The sequence below is a fragment of the Pituophis catenifer genome, unplaced genomic scaffold, assembly GCF_029215685.1.
Source record: "Pituophis catenifer annectens isolate HBS135680 unplaced genomic scaffold, rPitCat1.0.hap2 SCAF_13, whole genome shotgun sequence".
Lineage (NCBI taxonomy): Eukaryota > Metazoa > Chordata > Lepidosauria > Squamata > Colubridae > Pituophis > Pituophis catenifer.
Window position 1 is genome coordinate 24,208,849 of NW_027256893.1, and position 12,318 is coordinate 24,221,166.

Below are 12,318 nucleotides of genomic sequence, written 5' to 3' on the forward strand. Positions count from 1 at the left end.
GACAAGCGAAGTCAATGGGGAAAGCCAGATTCGCTTAATGACCGCATGATTCATTCAACAACTGCAATGATTTGCTTAACAACCGTGGGAAAAAAAGTTGTAAAATTAGGTGCAATTCACTTAACCGCCCCTTTCCATAGCAATGGAAATTCTGCTCCCAATTACGGCCGTAAGTCAGGGAATATCTGTATATCCACCTGAATTGAAGTGTGCAAAAATAGCTTTATGACAGTTTAATACAGTGTTTCTCAACCTTGGAAGCTTGAAGATGGGTGGACTTCAACTCCCAGAATCCCCCAGCCAGCGCTGCTGGCTGGGGGATTCTGGGAGTTGAAGTCCACCCATCTTCAAGCTACCAAGATTGAGAAACACTGGTTTAATACTTCGAAGACCACTGCATTTATGTTTACCTGTTACTAAAGTCAAAATTTACATTGGCCAAGAAATCCATGTTGTAAACATAAAGTATCATAAAATATACTGCCCTTTATTTAGCGTGTCTCCAAGGTGAACAACAACCTGTTATTGTGACACCACTGTAATGCAATTCAACAATGCCTTCCACGCACACACCTCTAGCCGAGTCTTTCTCAACCTTGGCAACTTTTAAGACCTGTGGACTTCAACTCCCCAGAATTCCCCAGGAATACATTAACACCAGGGGCAATACCAGATCAACAACCAAGCCGTAAGCAATGCCCAAATTGAGGAACTACCAACTCAGACAATCTATCGAACAGGAAACAGCAGCCTAATCACAAGGAACCACCGAGAAAATACCACTCCCACCACAATTGACAGGGCCAGCCACTTGTACATAAACAGATAGTAAAGGAAGCCCACTCCCTTCCAGCATTGATGACGGATGTCTTAATTGGGTAATGAAACGTCTGCAAAAATCCCCAGCCAAGTTCAGAGAATAGCAAGGACCCCGCAGTCCTCCTCCTCTTCCCCCCTTCTTCTCCTCCTCCATTCCACCAACCCCTCTCCCTTCCAGCACTGATGTTGTTACCTAGGTGGGTAATAAAATGTCTGCCAGAAAACCACCAAGCTCAGAGAGCACCAAGGACCCACAGCTCAACCCCGAGCTACAAATATTCTTTTCTATTGATATCATCCATTGAAAGGTGGCACACCACACGTCACTCCCTAGACTGCAAATCCCTTAAAGTTGATTTCCTACCACAGGTTTCATCATTCACCGAGGTTGCAGGACAAACAAAGGCCGCGATATCCATCAAGTACATCGGTGGGTGGAAAGAGTTACGGCCTACTCCATCAAAGCCACTGATAGCTTATCAGCTTGCCGGGAAGTGAGGTCAATGTAGAAACTGACCTAGATTTGTTCACCTCCAAACTCTGTGGCATGATTCCTTTTGCTAAACAGCTTAGCTTACAAGACTTTAGTCCAGGAGTCGGCAACCATGGCCCTTTTACGACGTGGGGGCTTCAACTCCCAGAATTCCTGAGCCAAGGTTGGCACAGTGACAGGAGTTCTGGGAGTTGAAGTGCACAGGTCGTAAAGGGGCATAATTGCTCACCCCTGCTTTAATCGGAAGTACGACGGAAGTGAAGAAGCCAAAACAGGCACACGAAAACAGGGATCACATGGTAAACTGGAGAACCCCACAAACCCTTCACACATTTCCAATCTCTTGTGGCTACTCTGCACATTTGTCATGACCTCTTCCCCAGGCACACAATGTGCTTCATCGGAGGCGAGAGAGAGAGAGAGAGAGAAGAAAAAGTTAAATTCTTGGAACCAACTGCCACACAGAGAAGACGCTTCCTGATAGCAAGCCTGCACAATCGGTGGTGGGGCTGAGAAAACCACAGCTGGTGTGAGATGATAGGGGGTGGCCGAGGAAAGGGAGGGGAGGGCTCCTTCGCTTCCCCCTGCAAAGCCATGGGAAGAGTCAGTTGGCAGACAGTCTCCAAGGAGGCTGCTTTAGGCGCTTCTGCTACACCCGAGTGGAGTCAATCAATGGTGTAGCCAACTCAAGCAAGGAGAGGTCAGAACATTCTCCACTTTCCTCAAGCCACTCTTTTGCCCCCACCCCCAAAAGCATCTGCTTTTCAAAAGACCCTCTAATCTGCAAGAATGATGATAGCTGAGACCCAACTGGGGGGGGCAGGGGGAGCTCACCCTGGATGAGGAAAGGGAAGGTCTCTTGAGTAGGTATTGCACCCACCTTTCCTGACCCAGCTCAAAAGAGCAAGGGTTCAACGGTGAGAGCCCTCCCCTCCCCACCCGGGGGGATTATGAGGATGGAAAGGAAGAGATGGAAGCAAACAAGGGAAAGGGGGCAGGCAGGGGGAAGTGGGGGCAACCACCCTCCGCCCTCCAGACCACTTTGGCTCTTCCTGCTTCGTGATCAGAGCTTACTCATCCATGAAACAATATTAGGCACCAACTGGAAAGTAACTTCACACCACGCTTCTTAATTCACCTTAGATTACTTAAAGTGCTTCTGCTGCTCAGGCTCCTGAATAAAACAAGAGGCACCACTTAGGAAGCCAAAGATTGGTGAACAAAGGGAGCAGGGGGTGGGATGCACCCCCAAGGGCTATCTGGACCCCACAGATGCTGCTAATTGCACTGCAAGGGGAGGGGAAGGGGCCGGGCTGAGAGTCTTTTGGCTTCTGCCGGATTTTACTCTACTACTAAAGTAAAGGTGTACTAGTGCTGTAGACCCATCAACGCCATAGGCTCATCAACTATGTAGACCCACCAACACCATAGACCCATCAATGCTGTAAACCCATCAACACAGTAGATCTATCAGTGCTGTAGACTTGCCAACGCTGTAGACCTGTCAACTCTGTAGACCCATTGACATTGTGTAACCTATCAGTGCTGAAGACCCATCAGCTTTGGGATCATTCTGGGGTGGACCTACAGACCTCAGCCCATCACCTTCAGAGTTGATGACCCTACTATACCTCCTCCAATTTATTCCCCACTCTTGCACGAGGACAGGATTATCTGCCAGGTCCTTCTTCCTGCCCAGCAACTGGCAGACACAAGCACCCCTCCGTTCTTCCCCCCCAAACCACCCTTAGCTAAACCCAGAACAGCAGGCAATCGGAGTCGAGCCGCTGAGCAATAGCCCTCTGCCAATTTGCCAACAACTCTAAGCCTGTCCCTTCCACCCAGGGTGGCTGCCCCCATGCCACCCCGGATCAAAACCAGGTCGCACCTCCCCGAAGCCGAGTAGAAGAGAGCATCAAAGCAGCCCATTCAAGAAAAGTTTCTTTGGGGTGACTAACTGAGCCTCCAGAAGACCCAACCCCTGTAAAACTCAAACGGGAAAATAGGAAGGAAGGAAGGAAGGAAGGAAGGAAGGAAGGAAGGAAGGAAGGAAGGAAGGAAGGAAGGAAGGAAGAACACATCAAGAGCTGCCTTACCTGGTAAGTAATAGAGAGGTGGTTTCAGTCCAAACATGGTTTAGATGACTGACCCAAGGCATCCAGAAGGAAAAATAAACCAAAAAACCCAAATGCAACAATTCTTTTAAAAAAAAAAAGGGAGGGGAAGTGTCTGGAGAATAAGAAATAATTATAAATAACTCGGAGGAGTCAGTTGAAAAAAAACATTTAAAAAAAAAGCTGGACCAATGGGGGGGGGGAAGCAGATAAAAAATGAGTCTTCGGACAATTCTGTGTTAGCGCAACACTCAACTTCACTCCTACAAACAGCTCTAGTCGGGCACAGCTTGTCTTCCAGTCTGCCCCCCCCCCCTTTTTTTTTCCCTCTCTCCTCCTTTGCTTCTTCCACCTTCCTGGTTGCCTTTTTGGAGTCCGGTGAGTTGCAAATAGAGAGAAATATGCACGCGCGCGCGCGCACACGGATACACACAGACACACACGCACACACCCCAAAGACCGAGAAAAGAGAAACTAAAGAACGAGGCAGAGAAAGCAGAGGAAGGAGGGGGCAGCTCGTGTTTTCTCTCTCTCTCTCCCTCTTTCCTTTTTCTCGGCTTTCTTTTAAAACAAAACAAAAAAAAATTTTTTTTTAAAAAAAATAAATAAATATCCCCGAGAATCTTCCTTTAGGGATTACTCATTTGGACAGCGAGCGAGCGAGCGAGCGAGCGCGCGAGGAAAAAAATAAAAAAAAATAGGATCAAATAAACCGGCGAAGGGGACGGGAAGAAGATCGGAGCCCCCGTCATGTTTAGCGAGCCCCCTCCTCCATTCAGCGCCTCCTTGGGTGCCAAGGGTAAAGGGGGGGGTGCGGAGGGAGGGAGGGAGGGAGGGGGAGTCAATGGGTCTGTTTTCAAAGGGGCTCCATGCTCAGCCTCGCATTAAAAAGGAGAGAGAGAGAAAAGAGGAGGGGGCGGGGGCGGGGGGGTCCTTGCCAGAAGGGAAGGCGAGGAAGGCAGCGAAGTGGAGTTGCGCGCCGCGGTTGTCTAGTAGGAACGGGGCTTTGTTATAGCGTCCTCCTTAGCGACTGGTTTACAAAAGGGAGGAGGGGTGGGGAAAGGGTGGGGGCGGCGGCAGAGGGCGGGCGAGGCGGGGGGGGGAAGAGGTGTGGAAAGGATGCGCGGCACCGCCGAAGGGTCTCTTCCCTTGCCGGCCCTTCCCCGAGGGTCTTGCCGGAGACGGCCAGGTGCTAACTAAGTTGAGCCACCCCAAAGGGCAGGGAAAGGAGCGCAGGTGGCCCCAGAGCGCAGCTGGCAGAGCCTGCCAGGGTCTGCCTCGGTGGTGGTGGTGGGGGGGAGGGTTAGATGGTCTCGGCCCTGCCTCCGTCCCACCAGCAACTCGGGGTGGAAGAGGAGAGAAGAGGAAGAAGAGGAGAAGGAAGGAAGGAAGAGGAAAGGAGGAAGAGGAGGAAGAAAGGAGGAGTAAGGAGGAAGATTAGAAGAGGAAGAAAAGGGGAAGGAAGGAAGAGGAACAGAGGAGGGGGAAAAGAGGAGGAAGAGGAAAGAAGGAAGGAGGAAGAGGAGGAAGAAAAGAGGAGGAGGAAGGAGGAAGATTAGAAGAGGAAGAAAAGGAGAAGGAAGGAAGAGGAACAGAGGAACAGAGGAGGGGGAAAAGAGGAGGAAGATGAAAGGAGGAAGGAGGAAAGAGGAGGAAGGAGGAAGATTAGAAGGGGAAGGAAGGAAGGAAGAGGAAAAGAGGAGGAGGAAGAGGAGGGAAGAGCGAGGCAGGAGGAAGGCCGCCCCTCCAGCCCCTCCGAAAGGCAGCGGGCAGGAAGAGCCAGCGAAGAGAATAGAAGGCGAGCGGTAGCAGCAGCCGCGGAGCCTCCCACCCACCCCGATCAATTTTCATGCAAGAATCATTATCGGTAAATTGGAAATCTGGCGAACTGACAGCAAATTTGTCTCTGCTAATGAAAGAGCCGAGCCGGGGAAGCATCCAGCATCTGCTCGGGCTAAGACGAACCGCCGCCGCCGCCGCCACCGTCCTGCGCTTTTACGCCGGGGCGGCTCAGCCCGGCTGGCTTTTCGCCTTCGCCTCCTCCTGGGTTTTCACGCCAAGGGAGGAGGGGAGGGGGGGAGGGGGGAGAGCAAAGTGATGGGGTGGGGGGGAGGGAGGGAGGAGGAATTTTAAAAATGCCACTTGGAAAGAGGGAAAAAGGGGAGGGGGGAAAGGGCTGGGTGGAAGAGGCAGCCGGGAGGATTGACAAACAGATGGCTCTGGCTGAGGGTTGGTGGGGTTTTTTTCTCTCACCCACTTCTGGTCTTTCAGGGCAGGGGAAGGAAGGGGGGGGGGGCTCTGGAAGTGCAAATAAATAAGCAAAGTCTTCCTCCTGCCTTCTTCCTGGCCCTCCACCAGGGTCTCCCCACCCTCCAAGAAGGGTCTGCTTTCCATCGGTCCAGGAAAAAATGCACTAATACAAATAAATGTCCCCCTTTATCCTGGCACACCCTAAATAAGCATAAACAGCAGAATTGTTGCTGGGTCTGCTTGGTTAAGGACGGCAAAGGGAGAGGGGGCTTCTCTTTTTCCCGAGCGAAGCCCCTTCCCCTCGTTTCCTCCCTCTCTCGCTGGACTGCTGGTTGGTTTGGTCACCCCAAAAGCAGCCAACCGGTCCCAGCTACTAGCAGCCTGGGCCAAACTTCATTTGTTTGGGGTAGAGGTTAAGGTGCTGGCCTAGAAACCAGGAGACCGTGAGTTCTAGTCCCACTGTAGGCATGAAAGTCAGCAGGGTGACTTTGGCCCAATCACCAGGAGGTGGTGAGTTCTAATCCCACTCTAAGCATGAAAGTCGGCTGGGTGACTTTGGCCCCAACCTACTTCACAGGGTTGTTATTGTGGGGAATAAGAGGAGGAGGAGGAGGAGGAGGAGGAGGGAGTAGTAAGACCATTTGCTGCCTTGAGTTACTTCCAAAGTAATAAAAGCAGGATAAAAAATCTAATAAATACATACATTTCAGACTCCAAGCACCTCTTGGAAATGTCTGCTCGTTAGAGATCATACAATTTCAGTCTCGCAGGCCAAGCAAAGAGCTAAAAGGCAGATTTTATTCCTTGATCCAACCTGAATCTCTCTCTCTCTCTCTCTCTCTCTCTCTCTCTCTCTCTCCCTCTCTCTCCACCTACCCAATGATCTCGCCCCGTTGCCCAAGAGGAATTGTTTACTAAAGGTTTTAAGCAGAGTCACCGGAAGTCCCTGGGGTTCACGAAGGCCATCAAGGCAAGCCCACCCAATACAAAACACGGCAAGGAGGATTGGCAAAACATCACCCAGACCTCTGATGCCACAGATAACTCACAAAGAAACTCAACGGTTTCTTTGCAAAACAAGAACCTTCAGTATTTAAAGCCTCTTGGATCAGGCTGGTGGGGGCCTGGGGGTGGGGGGTAAAGAGAGAGGGGTATTCTTGAACCTGAAGGCAAAGCAGATGAAATGGAAAACGGGGAGATTTTTTTTTTCCCCTCCAAAGTACCCAACCTGCTGCGATGCAATGCATTAAAAATGCATTTGGCATCCAAGGCTGGCTCATTGAATCAGCAAATCTCCAATTAAAAAAAAATACAGAACTGGGTAAGAAAACGTTCTGAATCAGATGAACAGAATGTTTTTAAAAGCGTCGCAGCAGTTATTTAAAATATATATATTTTTAAGATGCGCCGGCACTCCAGGCTGCCAGCCCTGGAGTCTCACAGAAGGCTTCAGCTGGCAGCATGAAAAGACGAAAGGAGTGCGGTTACAATGGGCGCTTGCTTGCTCTGGGGACAAAAGACACCCCGTTTCCTTTGGTGAGGAAACTCTCACCTCTTAAGCCCAGAGTTCAAGAAGGGGGGAGCCGTATCTCTGCCTTGCACAGAGAAGCCACATCCTGTGCTGATAATGACAGCCCTTCAGAAAAGCTTCAAGAAGACTCGAGGGTGAACGCCACGGAAGCTTAAATGAAGGCCACCAAGGGAAGGGTCACCTCTCCGGGGGGGGCCCACACACCCCAACCCCACGTTCAGTGGAGCCTCTGAAATGGGAAGAAGCAAGCAACAACTTCACGGAATCCTCCTTCTCAACAGTTGGACGAGTCCTCGAAGTCGAAGAATTTCAATCCAATACACACACACACACACACACACACACACACACACATACATATATTGTAATCAAACTTGAGAATTTGGAGGGGAGGAAGTTATGCTGTTTAGGAAGAAGACCTCTCTGTCTGATTGTAACTCTGCTAAGCCAGGTTTGCAGGTTCTGAGCTGGTGAGAAGTCTCCCAAAAGTTTTACAGCTCTTGGGAACGAAAGGAAATTGGGAAGACCTCAGCAGTTAACTTAACAAATGCATATTTTGTGGAAACTTTCTCTGCAGAGTACAAATGGGAGTAAAGCAGTCTCCGGTCCATGGTGACCCAGACTAAGTTGCTTAGTTTTAGCAGACCCTCTAAGCATGCTCAGAAGCGACAGTGAGTGGGAGGGAAGAGGACTTGGGTGATTCAGAAGTCAAAATGTTCAGTCCCACATCCAAGAGACTTAAGGACCACCAAATCAGACAGACTGAGAAACGACGTTGGGTCTCTGTTACTCGTGAGTTCCTTGGCATCCCCACTAACTTCTGTGTGAGAACTTCCACTTTTGCAGAAGTTTGACCATCAAGCCGCAAGTGCAGCAACTTCCACTTTCAAGCAAATATGAGGAATGCCCAGAGTTCAAAGAGACACACAGAGTATCTTGCCTCAATATTTGATATCCAGGAAGGAGGTTTTTTCTCGCGCAGAGGTGAGAAAGGATGATGCCCTTGACAGTAAAAAAAAAAAAAAAAAACAGATCTGAAGGAGTTTCCAAACCTGTGAGTTTTGTTTTGCCCTGTGGTGGTTCTGTCAGGTGGCATCACTGATCTAGCTGAACGTGGCCTGTCTTGGAAATTAAACAGGGTTGTGCAAGGCAAGTGTTTTTGGATGAGATTAAAGTTAAACAATTGGAATCCTTTAATACAGAGTTCCCCAAACTTTCTGCCTTGGACTAGCCAGAGAGGGTGGAAAGAGGGGATGGGTCAGATGACTTGCGGGCATACACTGCTTGCACAAGTAGAGATGTGCACATGTGTGTGTGCACTTACCCACCACTTTCAGGGCCCGGTTCTGAACGGCTCAAGGTCCGGTTGTGGGCCTCAGCCCCAAGGTTGGGAATCCCTGCTTTAATATACTGATGCAAGAAAACTACAAGGAAAAGTTGTGTTGGGCACAAGGGAGTCTTTACCTTAAAGAAATATGGTGGTGAACACATCAATTCCTTAACTAGAGCTCACGAAGAGTTTTACGGAGAGCAGCACCGTGATGTCCCAGACATCCTTCCAGGCAATGTCTCCACAACTGATCCCTGTTGGGCTCAGAGGAACCTGCCAGATGCCCTTTGGGTGTCGGAGAATCCGTAAGATCACGCTGAGCAAAAGCACACATGCATCCTTAACATGCCCCATTTCCACCCCAAGCCTCAAAGATGCTGGTGTTTCAGTACAGCCATAGAGACACACCCGCCCTGTGATGGGAATCTCTTTTTGCTCCGTGCCAGGCCTGAGACCCAATTCTGGAATGAACCAAGACTCTGGAAATCCATGTGCTGATGAGTAGCCCGTACAACTGGGCAGTGTGTCTAAAATGTGAAGGTTTTAAGGATGAGGAACAGACAGGCGAAATGTCTTTCTGAGGCTGAAGACACCCAGTGTCTACACAATGCACGAATCTATGTTTGGCCCTTAACTATGACTTGCTGAATAAGCCACAATTGGCTAGGCTCACCAAAGATGCTCACCAAAGGCCCGCTGCTTTCTGAACTTGGGTGTAAACTCAGCCGATGCGAAAGCTAAGCAGCTGAGTCACTCCAGACAAACATCTAACTTCCCAGCTGGGTTTAATCGCTACACTAAGCCACAATGTGGCTTCTCTGCCTGCAAGTTAGCAAATTGCTGCAACCAGGGTAATGGTGGTTTGTGCAATAAACCACAGTTTAGAATTGTGGTCAAAAAGTTTTCGTTGGGTGCTGACAGAGCACGGTTCCTTCCTCCTCGAGGGAAATTCACCAGAATTTTACCCAATACGGAGCCTGGTTTCCTCGAGATGATCTCAGTCAAACAGGAACAGAAGCCAAATTTTGCTTTCCCTGATATCACGGCTTCATCCGCCCACCCAACTCTCCTTCTCCACCAGCCTCCTCCGGAGCATTTCCTCCAGCAACCAATGCCAATCAAGCGCCAGGGCTGCCCACCCACCTTCCCGAACCCCTGGTGCCTTCAACTGTCATCCTTTTTATACGTTTTTAATTCGGCAGGATTACCCGAACAACGGCAGTAATTAATACGAACCCCTCCTCTACTGTATATGCTAATGGCATGAGCCATAAAAATTAATTTGCAAACATGTCATTACACAATAGCTGTACAGCCAATAAACCCGCAATTATAGGCCAATCACTGAACAGGAACAGAGGGAGGGGCGCTCTGCCAATTTAGGCTGGCTCCTTCTTCTGCGTTTTTAATTACGTCAAGCTCAAGAGGAGACACACTTCTTCAAGGTGGAGCGGACTTGCTCCCAATGTGAGTCTTGCGTGGCTCTGCTAGATGTGGCCTAGCTTGGCCACGGTTCTTGTGCCCATCAGATGCCCGAGCTCAGAAGGTCAAGGAAAGATGGGGAAGGGTCATTTATTCAGTCCTTCGAGCCAGAATTCAGGAGACCAAACCCTGCACACTAAGAGCTAGGTCTCCGTGATTCCCGGGAACGCCTCAAACCCAGCTTTTGCTTATAGAAAGAACTAAAAGTAGTCCTCCATTTATGGCCATAATTGAGACCAGCATATCCACTGGTATAATAAAGTTTTCAAATTGAGCAGAGGGTTGGACTAGAAGATCTCCAAGGCCCCTTCCAATTCTGTTACTCTGCTAAACAAAGCAGTTAAGCGAGTCGCATCTGAATTTATGACGTTTTTTGCCACGATGGTTAAGGGAATCCTTGTTGTTAAGTGAATCACACCGTTGTTAAGCAAATCGCCCACTGATTCTGCTTGTTGGAAACCAGCTGGGAAAATTGAAAGTGGCAATCGCCTGACTCCAGAGTGGTGCAATTCTGGTCAATAGATGTCGCTTCTTTTTCAGGGCGATTGTAACTTCAGTCACTAAACAAATGATTGTAGATCGAGGACTATCTGTGTGTGAAATGCTTATCCCTGCCAAACCCCTTTAATTCATACCTTTGTTTATATACAGGTAGGTCTCGACTTACAACAGTTTCTTTAGTGACCATTCAAAGTTAAAACGGCACTGGAAAAAGGGACCGTTTTACATAGTTACGACCTTTGCAGCATCCCCGTCATCGAAATTCAGGCGCTCGGCAGCTGGTTCATACTTATGACCATTGTTGCCGTGTCCCGAGGTCACATGACTCCCCACTTGCAAAATTCCCAACAAGCAAAGTGAACGGGGGAAGCCAGATTCACTCAACAACCATGTGGCTAATGATTCACTGAACAGCTGTGGCTAGAGAGATTGGCAAGAGTGGTTCTCTCGCATAGGAACAGAAATTTTGGGGCTCCATTGTGGTCGTACATTGAGGACTATCTGGGTTAACCCTCATGAGCCTCTTCAGACCTACGTCAGCTCTGAAGGCTCCACCTCTAGTCCAAGAGCAGAAAACAGAAGTCACCTAAGACATCCAAAGTACTACATTACAATCAAAAGCAAAAGTCCTGCTTATTAAAGACAGACTCACCAAGTTCACAGACCATGAAGCTACTTAAGGCCACCAAAACAGGCCAGACAGAGGCCTCCTAAGAGCCACATCCAATATTCAACTCATTGGGAGACCAAATGTGTAATATATATAGGAATATATTGGAATATCAAGGTGGCAAGATCCAGAAATCACCCCTTTGCTACCCCAGAATGCCAGGGCAGGAGGAACCCCAAACTCCAGGGCACCTCTAGCCTCACTGGCGGCATCGAGGCTTCCTCCAGCCCCCTTCTTTTCTCGCTTGAGCAGTGCTGCTAACCAGGTTAAACACCTCTGAGCACCATGTCCTCGGGGAAGATGCCAATTCCAGGAGAGCAGAGGGCAAGAGGTGGCAACTCCTGCACTTGTTTTTCAGGAATGGCTAGTTTTGCCCCTGCTTGGTGCCAGCCTGGATTCCTTCCAGCCTCCGGGTTGTATTAGTTCACTCGAGCAGCCCTGCCTTCTCCTCCTCCCTTTACTAGTAGGGAAGGGGCAGCAGGAGGAAGGTTGAAGACTAACTTATTTTTCGCCAACGACAAAGCCAACACGTTGGCTTCCTGTTGGGATTCTACAGTTTGATCTGGACACAAAAAAGAGAAGAGGAAGAAGGAGAAGAAGAAGGAGAAGAAGAAGAAGAAGAAGAAGAAGAAGAGAAGAAGAAGAAGAAGAAGAAGAAGAAGAAGAAGAAGAAGAAGAAGAAGAAGAAGAAGAAGAAGAAGAAGAAGAAGAAGAAGAAGAATTCTTGCGCTCCTGAGTTCACAGGCCCCTCCTCCCTCCTGGGCTGCAATTATCACCTTCAGCACTAAGATAATTACAATATTAAGTACCTCTCCCACTCTTCCTGGCAGGGCCCCCCAGCGCCCTCTGGCGTGGAGGATGGTGCCACTGCAGAAGAGAGGCCAGCAGAGAGAGGTCTGAGCTGGGTGGTTTTCCATTACCCAAATGAGGTCACCTCATCAGTGCTAGAGGAGGAGGAGGAGGAGGAGGAGGAGGAGGAGGAGGAGGAGGAGGAGGAGGAGGAGGAGGAGGAGGAGGAGGAGGAGGAGGAGGAGGAGGAGGACTGTGGGGTCCTTGATGCTCTCTGAGTTTGACTGTTTCTTGCAGACGTTTCATTATCCAAACTAGGTAAGCTAACCCTGACTAGCC

General features: G+C 49.4%; 1 protein-coding gene across 3 annotated transcripts in view; it reads right to left on the bottom strand.

Annotated features, from left to right (window-relative positions):
• GSE1 (Gse1 coiled-coil protein) overlaps positions 1-12,318 on the bottom strand; it is a 233,702-nt gene that overhangs the window by 94,844 nt on the left and 126,540 nt on the right. Inside the window, exon 1 of one of the 3 annotated variants that reach the window (XM_070952872.1) lies at positions 3,409-3,528. The exons of the other annotated variants lie outside the window; for them this stretch is intronic. Within the exon in view, the coding sequence (XP_070808973.1) occupies positions 3,409-3,445 (37 nt within the window). The 5' untranslated portion in view covers positions 3,446-3,528. Of the gene's footprint in view, positions 1-3,408; positions 3,529-12,318 lie in introns of those variants that run through there. 3 annotated transcript variants of the gene reach the window in all.